Consider the following 24302-nt stretch of genomic DNA (forward strand, 5'->3'; position numbering starts at 1 on the left):
TTTTCAGATGATATATGAAAACATCTTCACTTTTTACAGTATCTTACTTAAAGAATCTTACTTATTCTTTTTAAGTCTTTTTATGATTTTTTTCAAAGCATTTTTTGACTTTGAATTAATTCATATCTAGTAAGAATGATCTCTACCAGGTCAGCTTTGAATCCTCACCTGTGCAGACATGCTAGTTGGGTTTTTTTTTCTCCCCAGAATTTTCTGAGCTTGAAAGAGATGCATTTCTGCTACTAGCTCCCCACCATCTGTGCAGTGTTGTATCTAGATATAGTTTACATTGATGTGGCTTGCCCACTGTTGATGGCTTAGTTTTACCTGTTGACATGAACTTGGCAACTTCAAATACCCTGCTGGTCATGGAGGAATTAGCCACATGTGCAATAGCAACTTTGTACTATGCTAGTATTATTTTCAGAATGGAGTAATCGGAGAAATGTGTTATTTCTTTAGAATTAGGTATTCCTCTTATAAGGATTTGCATTTATGTAATCCCTTTCTCCTACACACCTCTGAATAAACTGTATGGTTTTATTGAGAAATGGGTTATACTTGCCATCATCACATGTGAGACCTGTGCTTGTTAGTTTTGGGAGCAAGCAGAATGAATGAATTCATTTCTCTGGGGACTAGTTGGATATGACTCTTAAATATGAGATTTGGTGACTGCGTTGAATTCTTCTTTCTGTCATTTCTCCATTTATGCAATGCTCCTCAAATTTATAGGAGTGTTAGTGATTTGTTGTGTACTGTCTCCTCATACTAGGAACCAGGTCACTTCAGCTCTCATGGAAAGCTATACCTGCAGCAGCAGTGCCAACGCCATCTTGACCTTATTCAGACAGTCTACTGATTAGAGTCATCAAGAGTCCTTTAAAGGTGCCAAAGCCAGACACACAACACCAGTATGAAACCTCCTATCTGTGGGGGTGGGCTACAGGCATCAGCAACTTTGGAGATCATCTGTTGATTCCAGCTTTTACACAGGTATCGGTGGAGGCTTAGCCTGAACCAGCTTAACTGAGCTGGGGACCATCCTCCTCCTTCAGAGTAGTGGAGTAAATTTTGAAGTAAACATTCAACAGAATCCGGCTCTGCTCACAAGGTCAGGAGGACAGAGAAGAGCTTTGTAAGCAGCCAGCAGTAATGGTCGTACAGTGCTTTTCAGTCTTAGGCTGCATCTTGTTGTGAATTCTGTCCTTTCTGCCTGGCAGTGTGACCTTCGGCATATTTTTAAACCATTTCTTCATATGTAAACTGAGGGTAACATAGAAATTTCCTAGCATTGCTTAACAAATTAATGGAAAGGGGATATTTAAGTGTTTCTACCCCCTTGCCAGCTAGCACAAAGCAGGCAGCCCAAAGGGAAGACAGCAGTGCAGTGGGAGGGAAGTGTAAGAGCATGAGGAGCAAACAGGCCTGGCCGGCCGTCACTGCTGCCGCTGCAGTTAGCCGCTCAGGATGCCCACCTTAGAGAAACAAGGGGCAGATCGCAGGTTCTTCCCTGCGGCTGCACATGATATCACCTTGGGAACTTTTAAAGCACCTGTGCCTGGCCACATCCAATTTCGTGAATGGGGCTTTCTGGGAGTGGGCTCCAGGCATATGTGGTCATTAAATAAAATTCCCAGGCAACCTGAGTCATCAGGCCAAGTGAAACGCTGTGGTCTACAATCAGTACAGATGAAGAGTGTGTTTACTCTGCTCCTGGTTGTCTTGCTGCTCCCATGACTGACTGAAGTCATGCATGTAGCTCTAGCAAAGCTCATGTTTAACTAGTTTGGATGGCCCTTGCCTGTTTTATGCCTGATAAGCTCCTGTACACTCTCAGTGCATACAATCCGACTTCCTAGCTACCCACTCATTTTACAAATTACTGCATGGACCTCAAGGAGGAATGAGTCAGGAAGGGACCAGGTGTCTCCTTACAACACTTCTATATAAAAATTTGATTCCATTCATTGAGCTTATTTTTTGTTTCCTATATGTGGGCTGTGCAGTTCATTCTCCTGGCTTATGAGAAGTGTGTTTTCCATTAGCTACAATGCAGAAGCAATTACAGACATGCCGTGTAGAAACCTGCTTTAAATATTCTCCTAGCTTTCAAAGGCTTCCCTATGAGTTGTAATTTTTAGGTGCTTTGTTTACTAGTCCAAGGGTGTGTTTTGTCATATGTTGAAAGACCACACACTGGCTGTAAAAAATAAGATGGTGAGTAAAAACCCAGAGAAGCTGTAAACATCTGTGAGAGCCTGCTTGGCAGGGCTCAGAACACATTGATTGTGTGCAGCTGGTGATACATGTGCTTTCACAAATGGGGTCATTAAGAGGAGCTGTTAGATATATGGCCAGCTGTCCTATGGGCTATATAGATCTGCCCCATTAGCTGTGTGCAATAGAAACTAGAAGGGCCACAATCACAAACACTCCTCTAAATTGTAGCTCCGATTCTGCACACACTTGTTATTTTACAGAACACAGTAGTAATCTTTTGACCACACAGTCTCTCTATAGAAACTGGAGTTGGATTCTGCCATGCTAGGAGCATTGGTCAGAGCTGGCCTGTGGTCAGTGGTCCACAGAAGAACTGGCAGAAAGTTCTTGCTGTGGTCTGTGTGGAAACAGTCAACCTGGTTGCATATGGTATACACACCGTAGGCTCCATATTTCACCCTGGAAATGCAGGCTTAGGTGTTGGAAATCAACTGCTTACCAGGCTGACTAGAGTGTGAAACCATCTCTAAGCAGCTAGCAGTCCTTGATGTTTTACAGTGACCATCCTCCTGATATCCAACATGGTTTTCCTCAATAAAAAAGGCATGACCTTGGAAGAAGGATGGTTGTGTTGTTTCAAGTTTTATAATAACATAAAAGCAGTATTCTACGTCTATTCATTCTTTTTTTAACTTGTTTTTATTCAATATATTCTTTATTTACATTTCAAATGATTTCCCCTTTTCTGGCTCCCCACTCCCCGAAAGTCCCATAAGCCCTCTTCCCTCTCCCTGTTCCCCCATCTACTCCTTCCCACTTCCCTGTTCTGGTATTCCCCTATACTGCTGCACTGAGTCTTTCCAGAACCAGAGGCCACTCCTCCGTTCTTCTTGGACATCATTTAATATGTGGATTATGTCTTGGGTATTCAAAGTTTCTAGGCTAATATCCAATTATCAGTGAGTGCATACCATGATTAATCTTTTGAGCCTCGGTTGTTTATACTAACATAAAAGCAGTATTCTACGTCTATTAATTCTTATAAGGAAATTTTGCCTTATAGAAACAGAGAGAATCAAGTCATAAACCCCGGTCTGTCTTTGGTCACATCACACAAGTAGTTTTGCCTTATTTAACCTCGTAGCAGTATGAAATTCAAGGTTTTGGGTATATTCTAGTAGAGGCATCATTTACTTTAAAATTTGTTTTTATAGATAATAATAATATTGAGTCATAGGCATAGTCTCAACAAAGGCAGTTTTATTTTAAGTCCATGCAATTCAAAGTGTGGCTCAAAAGCTATGGTGGCTTGCTATGATAGGTGGAGATGTGCTGAGGAGTGTTATGTCACATCATTTTGGTATTGTGGTGATGTTCAGGCACATAATTTCCCCAAAGATTGAATTTTTTACTATATTTTATAAAGGACCACTCTGAAACAGTCTATAACAGACAACAAATACCATCTTTTAATATACATAGCACAAAAAGCATACTATAGAATGTCTGCTTTGCCCTCCTTCCCCCCTCCCCCGAGATTTGAGTCAGTGTCTGGAGATTTTCTGGGATGGGTATGTTGCTGACATCTAGTGGATACTGAGTAGCAAGAATTACCTGGCTCTATATTTTAATAGTTCCCAGACTGAGGAAGGCTGCCCTAAACCAATGTGAGTGGTTCAGTCCTCTCTGTGAGCTTTCTGCAGAACACTTGGTGGATGTGTCTTGCTGTCATCCAGGTAGAAAGGATCAGCCTGGTTACATGTGCTCTACACACTGTAAGCTCTGTATTTCATCATAAATATCAATATAATGTCTTGCAGATGAAATTAGAAGTTCGAATTTGCTGAGGATGACCTTGACACTGGTCCTCTTGCTTCTGCATCTCAAGTACTAGAATTACAGCTGTGCACCACTATACACAGCTGAATTTAAGATGATCTTTTACATTTAGAGATAAGAACCTGGGCTGGCAGATGACTCAGTATATAAAGCATTTGATATGCATGTGTAAGGATCAAAGTTTGGGTCCTCAGCAGCCACATAAAAAAATCAGTCAGTCCTAGGAACCAGTTTACCATCTTAGCACTTGGGAGGAGAAAACTGGGCAAGATGAGTAGCATGAGTCTGTGAGCTGACCAAGCGTGGACCCTTCTTGAGTAAATAAAGTGGAGACCAAGCAAAGAAGATTTCCACACATGTGTGCCTACACCCAAGCAACAACGGATGCATGCAAATAACCACAGACTACCTCCAGTAGTAATAAGACATGATTAACCAGGAAAATTCATCATTTTCCTAAACTCTAGACAGGAAAAGCATTAATAAATATAAAATACTGTGATTTAGAAAATGAAATTAATTTGAAGCAAAGGATAAATTTTATGTCCTAACATACCTTTGTGTGTGTGTGTGTGTGTGTGTGTGTGTGAGAGAGAGAGAGAGAGAGAGAGAGAGAGAGACAGAGACAGAGAGACAGACAGAACGCTCAATAAGCTTTGTTTTCAAGGAATTTGCAACAAGGTTTACCAACACACAACTGTTTTGTCACAGCCTTCCTAAATGTCATTGGAGTTGTTTAAAGATCTTTCCATGTTAAGTTGCTGCTCCTTTGTGTTGAAGATCATCAAGGACTCCCAACTGGTGCTGTGTTGTCTATAAGCAAGGTACCAGGCACAACACTACAGAAGCCACCTTCTGGATGAGTGCTGCCAAATACTGCTTTGATTAGAGTAAACTAATGAGATGGCTAATTAATTCTGCCACTTACAGATTGCAGAGTTTAATTGATAAATAGATTGTCTCCAGTTAATATTGATTCTCAGGTCACAAAGGACAAGCTATTTCTCAATTAGACTGGGTAATCATTCTGAAACAGCATAAATCAAGAAGCTAATCATTTAATGTTAATTAATGTCTAGTTAAATTCAGCTAATGAGTCAGAGTGTGTTATTCATTCTACATCGTCCTCCACGAGAACATTAGACTCAATTCACATAATACTCTCTAGCAGCAGATCATGTTCTCACAGTCAAGATTTTTGCAGTGGTCAACAGAAGAAAACCAGTGAGATTGTCATGAGACCTGTGCTGTGCATGAGATCTTATCTTAGAGTTATAAGGCATTCACAAGCACAATAGTATTTCTGTTACTCTAAAAAATGTCTGAGATAATCAGCTTAAAAAAAAGGTTCATTTGACTCACAGTATTAGATAGCTTTTAGTCACTTGATCCTTCAGCTTCTGATCCTGTCATATGGAGCACATGGTGAAGTCAGGTGTTCACTTCATGGTGGCTAGGGAAGCAAAAAGGAAGAAGGAAGAAAGCAGAGCCCTACAATTCATTTCAGGGAACACCTCCCAGTGAGCTAATTTTCTTCTATCAGCTGAAGTATCTTATGACTTCCTAAGTTTTCACTATAATAGGGTTCCTTGTTGACAGTCTCTGTGTGACTGTCTTAACCACTATTGTCCTCAGTGAACCTAAGGGGTAGTGAATTAGAGAGGAAAATTAGATTCCCCTGTAGCCTTGGTACCTATATATGGCTTCTTGCTGCACAGGAAGGAGGTTCCAGGGACAATAAAGATGTCACAGTTCTCCAGGTACAGGCTGGAGCATGCACCTCTGTCATTACCTGTGGTACCTTGCAGCATCAGCCTGGCCACTTGTCTATCTGTGCTTGACTACTAAGGGCTGATGCTTTGTAATGAGGCTGGTTAGTAGTAATGAGAAGTTAGTAGGATGAGGGGTACTGGGTCTGGGTCACTGTAGCTCCTTGCTGTATCAGGACTTCTCCACCATGTATGTACTCTCATGTTCTTCCTACTCTTCTATAGATTGGAATCCTTTTCAAGGGGACCATGAGGTGACTAGGAAATCTGGGCACTCTGCTCGCTTTTCAGATGCATACTTAGGAGTCTGTAGGAAAAAAAACAAGAAAAGTCTCACTTAGTTTTTTTTTTTTTTTTTTTTTTTCTATCATGCACTGGCAGAGCCTCTCAGGAGACAGCTATATCAGGCTCCTGTCAGCAAGCACTTGTTGGCATCCACAATAGTATCTGGGTTTGGTAACTGTATATGGGATGGTTCCCCAGGTGGGGCAGTCTCTGGATAGCCTTTCCTTCAGTCTCTGCGCCATACTTTGTCTCTGTATCTCCTCCTCCTATGAGTATTTTGTTCCCCCTTCTAAGAAGGACCAGAGAATCCATATTTTGGTCTTCCTTCTTCTTGAGCTTCATTTGGTCTGTGAATTATATCTTGGGTATTCTAAGCTTCTGGGCTAATGTCCAATTATAAGTGAGTGCATACCATGTGTGTTCTTTTGTGATTGGATTACCTCACACAGGATGATATTTTCTAGTTCCATATTTGCCGAAGAATTTTATGAATTTATTGTTTTTAATAGCTGAATAATACTCCATTGTGTAAATGCACCACATTTTCTGTACCCATTCCTCTGTTGAGGGACATCTGGTTTCTTTCTAGCTTCTGGCTATCATGAATAAGGCTGCTATAGTGGAGCATGTGTCCTTATTACATGTTGGAACATCTTCTGAGTATATGCTTAGGAGAGGTATAGCAGGCTCCTCCAGTAGTACTATGCTCAATTTTCTGAGGAACCACCAAACTGATTTCCAGAGTGGTTGTACCAGCTTGCAATCTCACCAGCAGTGGAAGAGTGTTTCTCTTTCTCCACATCCTTACCAGCACCTGTTGTCACCTGAGTTTTTGATTGTAACCATTCTGACTGCTGTGAGGTGGAATCTCAGGGTTGTTTTAATTTGCATTTCGTTGATGAGTAAAGATGCTGAATATTTCTTTAGGTGTTTCTCAGCCATTCTATATTCCTCAGTTGAAAATTGTTTACCTCTGTACCCCATTTTTAATAGGGTTATTTGGTTCTCTGGAGTCTAACTTCTTGAGTTCTTTCTATATATTGGATATTAGACCTCTATCGGATGTTGGGTTGGTAAATGTTTTCCCAAATTGTTGTTTGGTGTTTTGTTCTACTGACAGTGTCCTTAGCCCTATAAAAGCTTTGTAATTTTATGAGATCCCATTTGTCTATTCTTGATCTTAGAGAATACATTATTGGTATTCTATTCAGGAAATTTTCCCATGCCCATGTGCTCGAGGCTCTTCCCCACTTTCTTTTCTATTAATTTCCTCAGAAAAATAGTTTCTAAGGCAGTTCTCAGAAAACTGGACATTACACTTCCGGAGGACCCTGCTATTCCTCTCCTGGGCATATACCCAGAGGATACCCTTGTATACAATAAGTACACATATTCCACTATGTTCATAGCAGCCTTATTTATAATAGCCAGAAGCTGGAAAGAACCCATATGTCCCTCAGTGGAGGAATGGATACAGAAAATGTGGTATATTTACACAATGGAATACTACTCAACAATTAAAAACAATGAATTCATGAAATTCTTAGGCAAATGGTTGAAACTGGAAAATATCATATTAAGTGAGGTAACTCATTCATCAAATAACACACATGGAATGTAGTTACTGATAAGTGGATATTAGCCCAGAATCTCTGAATACCCAAGTCACAACTCACATATCAAATCATTTCCAAGAAGGAAGGAGAGGGCCATGGTGGGGGGGATTGACAGGACAGAGAAGTGGGAGGGGGCTGATTGGCGAACAGGCGGAGGGAAGATCACTTATGGGACTTCTGGGGAAGGGGGAACCAGAAAAGGGAAAATCATTTGGAATGTAGACATAGAATATAGAAAATAATAATAATAAAAGAAAAAAAAAGAAAAAAAATCTTATCATTTTGGAGGACTCAGAATGTTTCCCCTTGGGACTGGGAATAAATACACATTAGATACCTGTTAGATATATCTGCTATAAATTAGTATCAAGCAGGAATTAAAAAAATTGACAGGGTTTTAGACACTGTAAGAAAATAAATAAATAAAAGAACTTCTGGGGGAATCAGTATTCCAGACATCAAGCTGTACTATAGAGCAATAGTGATGAAACCTGCATCGTATTGGTACAGTGACAGGCAGGTAGATCAATGGAATAGAATTGAAGACCCAGAAATGTATCCTCACACTTATGGTCACTTGATCTTTGACAAAGGTGCTAAAAGCATACAGTAGAAAAAAGATAGTCTTTTCAACAAATGGTGCTGGTTCAATTAGTAGTTAGCATGCAGAAGAATGCAAATCAACTCATTCTTATCTTCTTGTACAAAACTCAAGTCCAAGTGGATCCAGGACCTCCACATAAAACCACATAAATCCTACCAGCAGTGGAGGAGTGTTCCTCTTTCTCCACATCCTTACCAACACCTGCTGTCTCCTGAGTTTTTAACCTTAGCCATTCTGACTGGTATGAGGTGAAATCTCAGGGTTGTTTTGATTTGCATTTCCCTAATGATTAATAATGTTGAACATTTCTTAAGGTGCTTCTCAGCCATCTGAAGTTCTTCAGGTGAAAATTCTGTTTAGCTCTGTACCCCATTTTTTAATAGAGTTATTTGGCTCTCTGGGTTCTAACTTCCTGAGTTCTTTGTATATATTGGAAATTAGCCCTCTGTTGGATTTTGGGTTGGGGAAGATCCTTTCCCAATTTGTTGGTTGCTGTTTTTTTTCCTTTTGATGGTGTCCTTTGCCTTATAGAAACTTTGTAATTTTATGAGGTCCCATTTGTCAATTCTTGATCTTAGAGCATAAGCTATTGGTGTTCTGTTCAGGAACTTTTCCCCTGTGCCCATGTCCTCAAGGGTCTTCCCCAGTTTCTTTTCTATAAGTTTCCGTGTGTCTGGTTTTATGTGGAGGTCCTTGATCCACTTGTAGTTAAACTTAGGATGAGGTGATAAGAATGGATAAATTCGCATTCTTCTGCATGCTGACCTCCAATTGAAACAGTACCATTTGTTGAAAAGGCTATCTTTTGTTCACTGGATGTTTTCAGCTCCTTTGTCAAAGATCAAGTGACCATAGGTGTGTGGGTTCATTTCTGGGTCTTCAATCCTATTCCATTGGTCCACTTGTCTGTCACTATACCAATACCATGCAGTTTTTAACACTATTCCTCTGTAGTATTGCTTGAGGTCTGGGATACTGATTCCCCCAGAAGTTCTTTTACAGTTGAGAATAGTTTTAGCTATCCTGGGTTTTTTGTTATTCCAGATGAATTTAAGAATTGTTCTTTCTAATTCTATGAAGAACTGCATTGGGATTTTGATAGGTATTGCGTTGAAATACAATGAAACTAATTGTATTTCTTTTATTGCTTTTGGCAAGATGGCCATTTTTACTATATTAATCCTGCCAATCCACAAGCATGGAAAATTTTTCCATTTTCTGAGGTCTTTTTAATTTCCTTCTTCAGAGTCCTGAAGTTCTTGTCATACAAATCTTTCACTTGTTTGGTTTGAGTCACAACACGATACTTTATTTTGTTTGTGGCTATTGTGAAGGGTGTCATTTCCCTAATTTCTTCCTCAGCCTGCTTATCCTTTGAGTATAGGAAGGCTACTGATTTGCTTGAGTTGATTTTATAACCTGCCACCTTGCTGAAGTTGTTTATCAGCTGTAGGAGTTCTCTGGTGGAGTTTTTTGGGTCACTTAAGTATACTATCATATCATCTGCAAATAGTGATAGTTTGACTTCTTCCTTTCCTTTGACCTTCTTATGTTGTCTAATTGCTCTAACTAGTACAAGTACTATATTGAAAAGATATGGAGAGAGGGCAGCCTTGTCTAGTCCCAGATTTTAGTGTGATTGCTTCAAGTTTCTCTCCATTTAGTTTGATGTTGGCTACCGGTTTGCTGTATATTGCTTTTACTAATTTACTTATCCTTTGTGTATAGGATCCCTTTTCATTTCTAATTTTGTTAATTTGGATACTGTCTCTGTGCCCTTTGGTCAGTCTGGCTAAGGGTTTATCTATCTTGTTGATTTTCTCAAAGAACCAGCTCCTGGTTTTGTTGATTCTTTGTATAGTTCTCTTTGTTTCCACTTGATTGATTTCAGCCCTGAGTTTGATGATTTCCTGTCTTCTACTCCTCCTGGGTGAATTAGCTTCTTTTTGTTCCAGGACTTTCAGGTGTGTCATTAAGCTGCTAGTGTATGTTCTCTCCATTTTTCTTTTGGAGGCACTCAGGGGTATGAGTTTTCCTCTTAGCACTGCTTTCATTGTGTCCCATAGAGCTGGGTATGTTGTGCCTTCATTTTCGTTAAATTCTAAAAAGTCTTTGATATCTTTCTTTGTTTCTTCTTTGACCAAGATATCATTTTATAGAGTATTGTTAAGCCTCCATGTGTATGTGGGCTTTCTGTTGTTTTTGTTGCTATTGAAAACCATTCTTACTCCACAGTGATCTGATAGGAGGCATGGGATTTGTTCGATCTTCTAATATTTTTGAGGTTGGTCTTGTGACCAATTATATGGTCGATTTTGGAGAAGATATCATGAGGTGCTGAGAAAAAGGCATATTCTTTTGCTTTAGGGTGAACTGTTTTATATATATATATATATATATATATATATATATATATATGTATATATATATATATATGCTAAATCCAATTGGTCCAAAGCTTCAATTAGTTTCACTGTGTCCCTGTTTAGTTTCTGTTTTCCTGATCAAGCCATTGAGGAAAGTGGAGTGTTGAAGTGTTGAAGTCCCCCACAATTATTGTGTTAGGTGCAATGTGTGCTCTGAGAAACGTAAAGTTTCTTTTACGAATGAGGGTGCCCTTGCATTTGGAGCATAGATGTTCAGAATTGAGAGTTCTTCTTGGTGGATTTTTCCCTTGACCAGCAAGAAGTGTCCTTCCGTGTCTCTTTTGATGACTTTCGGTTGAAAGTCAGTTTTATCTGATATTAGAATGGCTACTCCGGCTTGTTTCCTGAGACCATTTGCTTGCAAAATTGTCTTCCAGCCTTGTACTCTAAGGTAGTGTTTGTCTTTGACACTGAGGTATGTTTCCTGTATGCACCAAAATGTAGGGTCCTATTTACATATCCAGTCTGTTTGTCTATATCTTTTTATTGGGAAACTGAGTCCATTGATGTTAAGAGATATTAAGGAATAGTGATTATTACTTCATGTCAATTTTTTATGTTATTTTTATATTTTGATTGGTTATCTTCTTTTGGGTTTGATGAAAAAAGGTTACTATCTTGCTTTTTCCAGAGTGTAGATTCCCTCCTTGTATTGGCGTTTTCCACCTATTATCCTTTGCAGGGCTGGGTTTGTGGAAACATATTGTGTAAATTTGGTTTTGTCATGGAATATCGTGGTTTCTCCATCTATGATGATTTAGAGTTTTGTGGGTTATATTAGTCTTGTCTGGCATTTGTGTTCTCTTGAGAGAGAATTTGTCTTCTCTGTGAGTCTGCATGAGATCTGTCCAGGATCTTCTAGCTTTCGTGGTCTCTGGTGAGAAGTCAGGTATAATTCTGATAGGTCTTCCTTTATGTGTTATTTGGGCTTTTTCTCTTACTGCCTTTAATATTCTTTCTTTGCTTAGTACATTTGGGGTTTTGACTATTATGTGACGAGAGGTGTTTCTGCTCAGGTCCAGTCTGTTTGCAGTTCTGTAGGCTTCTTGTGTATTCATGGGCTCTCTCTTTAGGTTAGTGAAGTTATCTTCCATAATTTTGTTGAAGATATTTGCTGGCCCTTTAAGTTGTAAATCTTCACTCTTATCTATACCTATAATCCTTAGGTTTTATCTTCTCATTGTGTTCTGGATTTCCTGGATGTTTTAGGTTACTATAGGCTTTTTGCATTTTGCATTTTCTTTGATTGTTGGTTTCTATGTTATCTTCAGCATCTGAGATTCTTTCTTTTATCTCTTGTATTCTGTTGTTGATATTTGCATCTAAGGCCCCTGATTTCTTCCCAAGGGTTTCTATCTCCAAAGTTGTCTCCCTTTGCAATTTCTTAGATGTTTATGCTTCTGTTTTTTGATCCTGCATGGTTTTGCTCAGTTCCTTCACTTGTTTGTCTGTTTTCCTGTAATTCTTTAAGAGATTTTTGTGTTTCCTCTTTCATGACTTCTGCTTGTTGACCCAAGTTGTCCTGTATTTCTTTAAGTGATTTTTGCATTTCCTCTTTATTGGCTTCTATCTGTTGACCCATATTCTCCTGGATTTTTTTAAATGATTTTTGTGTTTCCCTTGTAAGATCTTCTACCTTTTGATCCATTTTCTCCTGTAATTCTTTAAGAGATTTATTTATGTCCTTCTTGTGTTCCTCTAACAGCATCATGATCAGTGATTTTAAATCTAAATCTTGTTTTTCTGGTGTGTTGGAGTGTCCAGGACTTGCTGTTGTTTGAAAATTGGGTTCAGATGCTGCCATATTGCCTTGATTTCTTTTAGTAACATTGCTACCTTTGTCTTTTGCCATCTGGTTATCTCTGGCGTTAGTTGGTCTTGTCACTGGCTGGAGCTTGAACCTCCCGTGAGCCAGTAAGGCTATTTCTGCTCCTCTGGATGACTAGGTTTCCCCTGGCACAGATTCCTGATGTGCTGCCCTCCTCTTAGGTGCTGTTGGAGCCCTGGTGTGTCTTGCCCCAAGCAGTGTTAAACTCAGGTTGTCTCTGTGAATCTGGTGCTGCCCGTCTGCTCCATCAGGGAGCGAAAATGTTGGATGCTGCAGGGACCTTTTTCAAGTGCTGTTCACTCTGCCAGGCAAATGTGTACCTGGCGCTTTCTGTCAGATCTGTCTGGCATCTGGAAGCCAAGATGGCAGAGAGCCCCTCCAAGTGCCAAACAGTCTGCAGGGCAAACTTCCTCCAATAGGGCTGGCACACAGACTGCCCACAAAGATGCCCAAGCCCTGGATGTAGGCAGAAGCCTGACAGGCTGAGACCCAAGCGATGCTAGACTCAGGATATGTCTGTGTACCTGGCGCTATTTATCAGATCTGTCGGGCATCCAGGAGCCAAGCAGGCTGAGAGCCCTTCTCTTTTATTGTTGAGAATGGTGGACACTCTCAGTCAACCACTAAACTGAACACAGAGAAAGTTCACCAGAGAAAGGACTCAATGAGCTGAAGGCGTTTGCAGCCCCATAGGAGGAATCTGAACCACCCTGTGCCCCAGAGCTCCCAGGGACTAAACCACCAACCAAAGAGTACACATGGAGGGACACATGGCTCCAGCTGCACATGTAGCAGAGGATGGCCTTGCTTGGACATCAAAGGGAAGAGAGGCCCTTGGTCTTGAGAAGGCTTTGATACCCCAGTGTAGGGGAATGCCAGGACAGGGAAGTGGGAGTAGGTGGATTGGTGAGCAGGGGAAGGGAAGATTGGTTAGGAGGTTTTTGGGGGGGGATCCAGGAAAAGGGACAACATTTGAAATGTAAATAATGTATCTAATAAAAAAATATATTTTTATATATTTAATAAGAAGAACTCTGTACCAGGAAGCAAAATGTTTGGTAATCAAGATTAAAAATACATCAATCCAAGGTGAGTTCTAGCTTTTTAAATTTATGTTCAAATCTACATTGAAATTTGGGTTCTGGAGTATTCAATCTGAAGATTATAATAATTACGTCATTTAGGTGAGGGGTCCTCAGATTTCTTAGGAGTCAATACCCAAAATGCCATAATAAAATTTGATGGTGTCTTTAGGCTAAAAGAAACAATTAAATAGCTTGGATCACAGCACCAAGCTATTAGCAGAGGACAGGCCCTGGGTCACCCTTGTCAGTCCCTTTCAACTAGTGGATCCCAGTGTCCAGAAATGGTGGACATTAGTATTTCTTGTGAAGTTTTAAAACAGCTCTTCTCACCCTGCGCATTTACTTCAGCATCCTGCACATCTAGAGGTGGGCATCTCCCACCTCAGCAGCCACCTTTCCGCGGAGGCTCAGCTCTCAGCCAAGCAGCAGCCATCTTTCTGAGGAGGCTCAGCCCAAGGCTACTAGGTGTCTGACCTTCTTGGTGCTCTCTTCCCTTTTCCTGCAGGAGAAGCCCTACCAGTGCTCAGAGTGCAGCAAGGCCTTCAGCCAGAAGCGGGGCCTCGATGAACACAAGAGGACGCACACAGGAGAAAAGCCTTTTCAGTGTGACGTGAGTCGGGTTCTCCTTTTCTTCTCTGGTCTTCTGTAGTAACCAGGAGGGATGTCTTTGTCTGTGCATGTGTATGATTTGTATGTCTGTGCCTTGTACTGCCCCTAACTCTGGGTTGCATGCTCTTGGCATTCATATTCTATATGATGGTTTTCTAGCAGCAAATAAAATGTGATTTTCTTCAGGATATCTCCCAGTGTCTGATTCCATGGAGCTGTTCTTCCAGGGTGTAAATTTGGCAGAGTTTGAGGCAACTCAGTTAGACCCAAGTCTTTGACAAGTTAGTGACAGTTGAATCTATAAATGAATATAACTGAAATATAATGATTGTGTGTCTGAAATTCTTTTTAAAATTAGAATATAAAAACTATATTTAGCTAACCATAGATGTTAAGTACAAACTGAGTTTTCAGAATTTGTATATAAATTCCTTTAGGTCAAATAATGTTATTTAGGACATCTATCTAGGATATTTAAATTGAACCAAAAAATAAATTGACATTGCTGTTTACACTGTTTTTTAATGGAAAAAGTACTACTGTTCTTGCTAAATTTAATAAGAGCATTGATTGGGGGAAATGATTTCATCACCAGTGGTTATTGGTTATGTCAGTGGATCAACCCAAATGTCAAGAGAAGGCACCAAGGTGCATGTCCTTTACACACACACACACACACACACACACATACACACACACATACACACACACTAAATAAAAATTATATATATGTAGATAGATAGATAGATAGATAGATAGATAGATAGATAGATGTGTGTGTGTGTGTGTGTGTGTGTCTCAGTGGAATTTAGTATAAGAAACATTAAAGTTGTGATGTATGAAATAGCTCAGAACAACAAATTCATTGTAAATGCTGAGTTTACTGATGAGCATAATCCCATCAGCATGTTCCAACAGGGAACATGTGGTACAAGGAGTCTCTGTGAAAGAAAATTCACAAATGCAGCATAGTTTCCCTGTCCTATAAAGCATCAAGTAGGCTAAAGCAGCAGTATATTCCTACTCATAAAATCCCTTCATCTCCTCACGCTGTAAGGAATCCCACCTGTAGCAAAAGAAATGCATGTACCTAGACCATGGTCCTGAACTGGACCTACCTTAATAATTTCATTTGGCTTGATTCTTTTATAGAGACAGAAGCAATTTAAGTGACTTGAATGTACAACTACACAAATAACCATTTCAGGCCTGAAATACTCTGCCGGTTGAATATGGATGGACACTTTGCTTCCGTCATACTCAACCTACTTCTGACATGCCCAGAATAGTTTTGTTGAGCATTTCCCTGGGTGAACTGATCTATGGTGTGACTTTTTAAGCTATAATTTACTAGTCTGTTATGTTTCTGTCTACATCTGTTTCATTCACTCCCAAGACTTCAAAACTCTCCAATTATCCGCATTCTCAGAGCCTCCTGAATTTCCCTGCTTAATGGAGCAGAGGCTGTCAGTGCTCCACAATCCTGTCCTCCTGACCTCCTACTGATACTTAACCTACTGTCTCCTTCTCTGTGCCTAGCCAACCCAAATCCATTGCTCCCTCTAAATTCCCGTTCTTATTAGCAGCTGGAGTGTACACCCTCTCTCATCAAGTGTATTTCCCTCTGACATGATACTTTGAAATGTTTTTGAAAATCATTTCATGCATTTGTATGCACGTGTAGACATCTGTGTGTCATGGTGTAGGTTAGAGGTCAGAGGGCAACCTGTGTGAATCCACATTCCAGAATGTGGGTACTGTGATGTCTAATCTTCATTGTCAACTTGATTATATCTGGAAATAACTATAATCAAAGCAGCAGGGGATACCTGTAAGGGATTTTTCTTCATTAGATCACTGAGGTGGGAAGACCCACACTAAATCTGGGCTGCCCATTCTCATGGCACCTCACAGGAGGGGACGTGGAAGAAGGAAGCTTTCTGCTTTTGCCTGTTTGCCTTCACTCTTGCTGATCAGCTCAACTTTCCTGCAGGTGAAGCATCTCTTTACCTGTATTAGAACCTACTTTTTCAGGATTCCATTCTAGACTGAAAACTAGGAAACTGGCGGCTTTCTGGGACTTCCTTCAACTCTCACATCAAATTGAATCTGCTGAGATAGACAATCCTTGGCATTTCCAAGGGAGACAGCCACTCTTGGACTAAGATACTCCAATAAATTGTGTGTGTGTGTTGTGTGTGTGTGTGTGTGTACATTTAAATGTATCTAACATTTGCATAAGTGTAGATATATAACATATACACACATACGTGCAGATATACATAACTCATATATGTTATATATTTGTTAATTCTACCAGCTCTGTTTCTTTGGGGAATTCTGATTGGCACAGTCCTTGGGATGAAGCTCAAATCATCAAGCTTTGCAGCAAGTTCTGCTGGAGCATCTTCCTTGCTGTGAAGTGCTTACTTAACATAAAATTAGCCATTTATAAATGCTTGGAGTTTGGTGGCATAGTACATTATCCTTGTTGTGTACTCACATTTATCTGGCTTCAAAGCATTTTTCTTTAACCAAAAAGAAAGAAAGAAAGAAAGGAAGGAAGGAAGGAAGGAAGGAAGGAAGGAAGGAAGGAAGAAAGAAAGAAAGAAAGAAAGAAAGAAAGAAAGAAAGAAAGAAAGAAAGAAAGAAAGAAGGGGAAAAGGAAAGAAGAAAATGAAAATCCACTTCTTTGAGCTGTTTTTCCAACTCTTCTATGCGCTGAAAATCATTTCTGCTTTATTTTTATAGATTTCTTTTCCCGTATATTTCATATAAATGAATTTATACTATACTGACGTTTGAGATTGACTTCTGTTTCAGTGTGGCATGCATCTGCAGGCTATTCCTTTCCATGGCTGATGATGCCCTGTTTGCTAATGAATCAAAACTGCTCATCAATCTGTCCATTGATAGTCATTTGATGTTTCTGCTTTTGCTGTTTTTACTAATTGGCTTTGGCAGGCATGGGTGTACATAAAATTATTGGGGTACCTGTTTTCACTTTTTGGGGGGGATGGAACATCTGAGTTTACTCTTTTTTATTGAAAATATTTTTCCTACAGATTATTCTAATCAAGGCTTCCCCTCTGTCATGTCTCAGGTCCTTACCACCTTCCTACCCATCTAATTCTATGTCTTCTTTCTCTCTCTTTAGAATGCAAAGAAACCAAAAACAAAAATATAAACAACACATACACACACATAAATACTAAACCCCACAAAATTGGAAAGCATAATATATAAGCAAAAGACAAGTAACATACAATGTCTGAAAAAATTATTAGAAGATAAAGTCTCCCAAAATATCACCGAGGTCCTTTTGTGTTAGCTTTCGTCTGCTGGCTTGGCATGGGGCCTCCACTGAGAATGGTTTGTATATCCAGTTAGCCACTCGAGCTGAACCACATTATAGTCTGGTCAACATTGTACAAAGATCCTGGGTTTTCCCCATCCTTGAATATCCTTGTGACTCTAATAAACACCTTTGGTTTTGTTGATGAAATTTTCTGAGTGGGCATTTGTTTTCAAACCAACAAACACTTCTAAATTTTATAGCCACATTTGTCTTTTTCTTTGTTCTAGTAATGTGATGTGGCTCTGTTTGTTTGTTTGTTTTTATTTGATCCTCCATTGCAGTCTTTAAATAATTTCTACTTGGTCATGGCTTAGAATTCATTTAATAGTTTCATTACATGTGATTGTTTCATTTGTGTGTGGCAGGTGTACGAACATGCATGGGTGTTTGTGGATGCTTGCATCTCAATCCATAAATACTATTCTCTACTTTTCTTTGTTTTTAATGTCATCTTGCTGTAGTAACAAGGCTCCAGGTAATACATTTTTAAAAGTGCCCTTCTCACTATAGAAAAGCGGCATTGCTGTAACTCTGAATATTTGGTAAAATTTATACTTTAGTACTAGACTTTATTATAATTATTAATTTATTATTATTATTATTAATTTTGATTCAATGCCTTGATATTTCTTTCATAGAACCGTTGAGTTGTTGTTGATCTTAATTTATTTAAGTGAGTGGTAACCTGGACTGCAGGCCTTTGTCTTCATGTGACCCTCATGTGTCAATACTCTTGTATATGTGTCTCTACACTCCTGTTGCTGCTTTCATCCTTCTCTCGTACCTACCATCTGATGAGGCAGCAAATCCGTTCAGCCTTTCTAGTGACTCTAGGCTCACTATACATGCATGCTCAGCCACCCTGTTAGTCCCTGGGATGCAGAGGAGCTTCTCTCTCTGTTTGCATCTTTGCTGCTAACAATCTGCAAAGACGTGCCACCCAGAGTCATCTGCCCAGGGGTTGCACTTGACTATCTATATGAAAATCCCTCAGTGACCATGATCTCATGTAACACAGAATCCCCAGGATCTGCACCCTTGCCATCCTCCCCACTAACCCTGCTCATGCCCCCTCCCACCCCCAGCCTTTCTGGTGTACTCATCTCTCTCACCGTGCTCACCAGCAGCCCTCATAGCTGCTGCTTCCTCCGCTTCAGCACCTTTCTCTTCGGGTATTGTATTGTTTCCTTCTGTTTTCCCATTGTCTGTTGGTTAGTGCTTTCTTGTTGTTTTGAGACAAGATTATACTCTGTAACCCAGGTTGTTCCAGTATTTTGTAGCAATGCTCTCACCTCTGCCACAAAGTGCTGGGATCTTGTGCTCCATCCTGCCTGGCCCTTGGAGCATCTTCATGGCCTGCTCCTACACTCCCTTCTGGTCCTGCTCAAATTACTCCCTATTGTATTTTATCATCTGCCCGCCCTCACCTCATAGTCTCCTCCATGTTCCTTGTATCTACCCAAAATATTACATATTTTGTTAGTTATTTGCCTTACTGCATCGCATTGCATTGTTCGTCCCTTTGTTTATTACTAGGGAATGCACATTTGAAGGGACTTAGTTCTCTTTCTGATATCTGTACCCTGACTATCCACTGTGCCATCTTGATGGTCTTTATTTACTTTTTATGTACTATGGGTCTGTGAAAATAGGAGAGGGTTTTTTTTCATTTTTGCTTTTTTATTTGTTTGTTTTGTTTTTTCATTATTGATTTCTCTGTTTGCAAGCATAGGACTAAACCTGACATATAAAAAGGTTGCTGGAAGTATTTTTAAGAATGAACATTTAAATGAGTGAACTACTGTCTTTAAGCCATGTCTAAATCTAGCTGAGAAAGGAGTATGGAATAAGCCTCCCGGACAGTAGCTTTTGACCTTCTGGTTGTGGACCAAATGGAGTTTCTCTTACTCTCTGTTAGAACGCTTCCGCAACTTCTTACCCGTTCCATGATATATTACCACTCTCTTTTAGGATTATTCAGATCCTCAGAGTTCATTTCCAGCTTTTAACTTCTTTTCAAGTCTTTTTAATAATGGCCTCTAAGCTATACTTACTTCAAGTAAACAGTGTTTGCACAACCTCAGTTCCCCACTTTTCTTCTCCTTCAGTCTTGTCCTCTCCTAGGAGATAATTCTCCTCCATCACTGTCAAGTGCTTCCTTCCACATCTCCGTTTTGTGGCCCCACTTCTTCATGCTTGCCCCAATCTCTTCCAGCCCTTGAGTATGCTCACTTGTGCCTCTCTTGGTACAGAGTTAATGTCCCTACGAGTATTTATCCTAGACTACTGACTCCAGAAATAGTATATCCTTTGTCATTTTATTACTAAGTCGAGTGATGATTACATTCATTAAATATTTTTTATTGATATATTTTTTATTTACATTTCAAATGATTTAAGTTTATTTAGGATTCCCATTCCCAACTATGAAAGTACTTTTCAACATCTTGTTTTACTTTATTCTAAAACAAAATGAGTCTACCTTTATCTTAGAATAATAGTGAAAAAATAATGCTTTACCACTTTTGATATTTGAATTGGTACTAAGTCTGGACAGGGTTGAGAATCCCTGGTGGAAGAGAAGAAACGGAGGTGCCCTGCTGGGCAGTTTTAACCCTCCCTTGTTTTCAGTGTGACTCTAAATGGCTATGCTTGGAGCTGATTTATTCTGAGCATCCTTGGAGTCCTTTAATGACTTAAATACTTAAGCTAATGAGTGCAATCTTTTTGCATCTCAGTAGTCTGTTTCACAAGTATGACATCAGGTGCTCTCCAAGGACAGCTAATGCTCTGCCGGGGCTACATTGTACAGAGTCTGTTGGATTGTTCCTGTCCACTCTCATGTGGACTCTCTCGACGTCCTCGTTCTCTCAGCCATTAGCAATAGCTTCAGCGTCTTGCTCAGCTTCCTTACATCCTCTCTGGTTGCCATTGCTGTGGTTTCCCCATGGAGACTATGGACATGGACTAGGAGTCAGTATCCCTCCCTTCACAACAATGCACCAAAAATATCTGGAAACTGTATTTATGTTCTCAAGGTCACTTTTACTCCTTAAAATGGTATGAGCCAGACAAAGAGGTTTACGGATCTCAATTTAAAGTGAGAACCTCCAGTTGAAACCAGGATCGGCCCCAGAGAAGAGGTGCGGGCTGAGTGCAGGGAGCCTGGCTTTTATTCTAGAAATCACTTTCTGATGCTTGGCAATCTGGTTAACCTGCACATCTCCCTGAAAATGGGGATATATCTACTCAGACGTGCAGAAACCGAACTGAATCAAGCAATGTGCAGGAATCACTAAGAGGGCATCTGCACAATAATGAAAGCCATGCTTGGCACAAAGGTGACAAGGTCACACCTCCTCTGTTATTACAGAGATCATATAAGGCGTATAATGTTAAATTAAAAAACACTGATAAATACCTGATTGCCGTTTACGATAAAGATTGAAAAGGGAAGGTACAAAAACCAAACAGCTCTGAAGTAGTAATTAGGAAAGGATAATCTGTGTTTATGTGTCTCTGTGTATTTATCTGTTTAAGCTTAGAAGATGAGGAGTCAGCTATGAGGATAAGAGCATTTTAAGAAAGCAAACAGCATGGTTGGAGGAGATAGGGGGGTAAGGAATCCTGGGGAGAGGAGGTCAAAGAGAAGGAGGGGCCTGCAGGGTGACATTGGCTAGAGAACAGAAGCCACCACTGAAAGGGATTGACTCATTGTACTATCTGCAAGAAGACACTGCAAGTGTTGTGAGCATTTACTTTGGCACTGAGTTCAAGAAGGGACCAGAAAAATAGGACATGTAAATTAGAGCATATATAAAATAATTTGGTACTTCTTTCACATGAAGGTATGTTCCATAAAAACACACTTTAGTTTCTTTGAAATTGTTCAGTTTTTGAGGTATTTATATTGCTCATAAGAGTCCCCCTTATGCATACACATACATATGTATAAATATAGACAGATATGTGATAGATAGATACAAATATGCAGATAGCTATGTCGATCTTTCTTCCCCTCTTCCTTCCTTCTGTCATCTATCATCATTTCATTTTTGTAAATTCATATATATTTATAGATTAATGACCTGAGCATTTAAGTTCCTTACAATAGTACAGAGATATATTCAGAAAAACCACACAGATCAGTCAATAAGCTGAGGATGCACATTGTGAAGGAAAAGTTAAGGCTGCTTTGAGAACACTGAGCAGAGATGAGCGCCTGGCAGGCCCGCCTCGCCAGCCCTCCACTAGCTGTGCCCCCGTCCTCCACTGTAAGCTGCTTCTACGCTGAGTCTCTCCCAGCCACATTCCGGTCTGACTCCTTTCTGTGTTTCTTGTTGCTGTGACAGTAAATCCTCTGCCCTCCATAAAGGACAGAGCACACAGTTCCCATTTCCTGTACTCACTTCACAAGCCTTCTCTAGAGCAACAGCTTTCTGTAGTGTTTCCTTGATCAGTATTATGACTTTTGTCTCTAAATTATTTCTATATTATTGAAGTAGTTATTATTTTCAAACAAATTGCGCTTGGCTTCCCTCTATGACTTAAGTTACTGTGCCTTACTTACGTGTTGCTACTGTATACTTCTCATTACCAGGGTGTTTGATGGAGATGGTAAGCTGGGCTGTCAGGCTGTGAAATAAACTGCTTATATGCCTTAGTTAAACAACAAGAAAGAAGGAAATGGAATCCTGGGTAATAAATTTGAGTTGTAATGCTTATAGCATTGTTAAGCAATCACATCACAAGTGGTAATAATACTTAAATATCATTAACTGATCACACCACAAGTGCTTTAAACTCTTAAAGCCTTGATAGCCAGTCACATCTCAAGTGGGGCTAAATTGAAAACATTACAGTAAAATATGTCTTGTGTATTTATGCCCTGTGGAGAGATGTCATCTAGGCTGTAAATCACAGCACTTAAGGAGTTGTTATGAACTGTAAATACACTTTATTATGCTCAGAAAGGTATGTTCCTAGGAAACTGTTTCTCAAGTCCAGAGCTGGAGAGAGCAAAGGATGCTTGAGGGAGGTGCAAGCCATGCAGTTAAATGCCAGTGATGCTTGGGAACTACAGTTAGCTTCTGTGTCTGGGTGTGAAATTCCGTTTGTTCTGAGAGCAGTATTTGCCCATAAGCCCACTAGCACACACTTGAAAGAAGAAATTTTCATAATGTATATTGTGTATATGACAGAGTGGTCTGTCACCATAAATGTGGAATCTCTGGTTCTTTTCTAGGTATGTGACTTGGCATTTAGCCTGAAGAAAATGCTCATCCGACACAAGATGACTCACAATCCTAACCGTCCGATGGCAGAATGCCATTTCTGTCATAAGAAGTTTACAAGGAACGACTACCTCAAAGTGCATATGGACAATATCCATGGTGTAACTGACAGCTAAGAGGAGCCATCAAGGACCCAAACCATGTGAACGAGCTTCTAATATGAATCCCAGACTCTCCTCACTTGATCGGCTTCACAGACATAGCCAAAAAGAAGGCATTGATCTGACAGTGTTTATGTGCCTATCTTTGGAATCTATAAATGAAAAAAAATCTTCCTTTTACCAAAAAAGAAATTCAAATAGAAAAAAAATATTTTGTAGATGTATAGTGTTCTGACTGATTAAAAACTAAATAGAGAGTTACAGCTCCTGACTTTCTTTTATGAAGTTTATTTATATATACCCATTAGGCCTTTATGTTGTTATTCATGTGTATGGTGAGGGGTGCTCACATGCAAATGCAAGATATTGCAGCTGGCTCTTACTAATTCACGTAGAATTCAAGATACCCAAGTACTTCTTTGCAGATACTAGTAAGACCATGTGTTTTTATAATCTCAAGCATGAAAATATTTGATAAATAGACAAGGATTTCATCCTATTTAACAATTACCTTAAAATAAAGAGATATTTCAGAACTAAAGTTTCTATTAAAATATTGTTCATTTTATAGATTTCTGAGAACACACTGGCTTTTCGTATCATTTGGATGTTTGTATTCATATTGTGAAGATGCTTTATATAGTAGACACAAATATAACTGCTATATTTTATTTTTAACAGACTGACCTTTGTGAGTTTCAATGTCCATTCTTAGAAATTAGCAGTAATAAACATGCCAAGATAGAAATAGAAAGTCATTTCCTGTCATCACATCAGTTACACGGAGATGGCCCTGGTGTTCAGATGGCCATGGTTGTCAATACAGGTACAACAGTTCTCAGAGCCTTGTCTCTCTCTATATATAGACAAAACTGAAAAACACAAAGGAGTCCAGTTCATGGACCTATGTGATAAGCACCAGTTTTTGAAGAGAGGGAAGTAAATTAAAAGGAAGTCATTTGGTGGTGAAAAGTTAGAAAAGTTAGCCAAGGACTTGGGAATCTTAGAGTCACAAGAAACACAGAGATTCTCTATAGACATCTTTAGGCCTCTTTAAAGCCTTTGAAGATGCTTTTTGTGCTTGAGACTTACCTAAGATGGCTTTTAAAGAGCCAGACATTGAGGAGGACTAGACTGAAACATGGTGGGACCACCACGCTCATGAATTGCTGCAGCTGTGGTTGTTGCACAGGCTAGAGCTAGGCACATTCTAGCATAAGAGAATTCAGCTTCCACTCATAGCTGAGGAACTACTGACAGTTGAT

General features: G+C 39.7%; 1 protein-coding gene across 1 annotated transcript in view; it reads left to right on the forward strand.

The window, feature by feature from the left end:
• Positions 1-23557, forward strand: part of Prdm5 (PR/SET domain 5) — a 182674-nt gene extending 159117 nt beyond the window's left edge. The window contains exons 14-15 of the mRNA XM_052173854.1: positions 14181-14285; positions 22888-23557. Coding sequence (XP_052029814.1) covers positions 14181-14285; positions 22888-23052 — 270 coding nt within the window. The 3' untranslated portion in view covers positions 23053-23557. The remainder of the gene's footprint in view (positions 1-14180; positions 14286-22887) is intronic.
• Positions 23558-24302: the final 745 nt, after the last annotated feature.

This window comes from Apodemus sylvaticus, chromosome 2, assembly GCF_947179515.1.
Source record: "Apodemus sylvaticus chromosome 2, mApoSyl1.1, whole genome shotgun sequence".
NCBI classification, from domain to species: Eukaryota; Metazoa; Chordata; class Mammalia; order Rodentia; family Muridae; genus Apodemus; species Apodemus sylvaticus.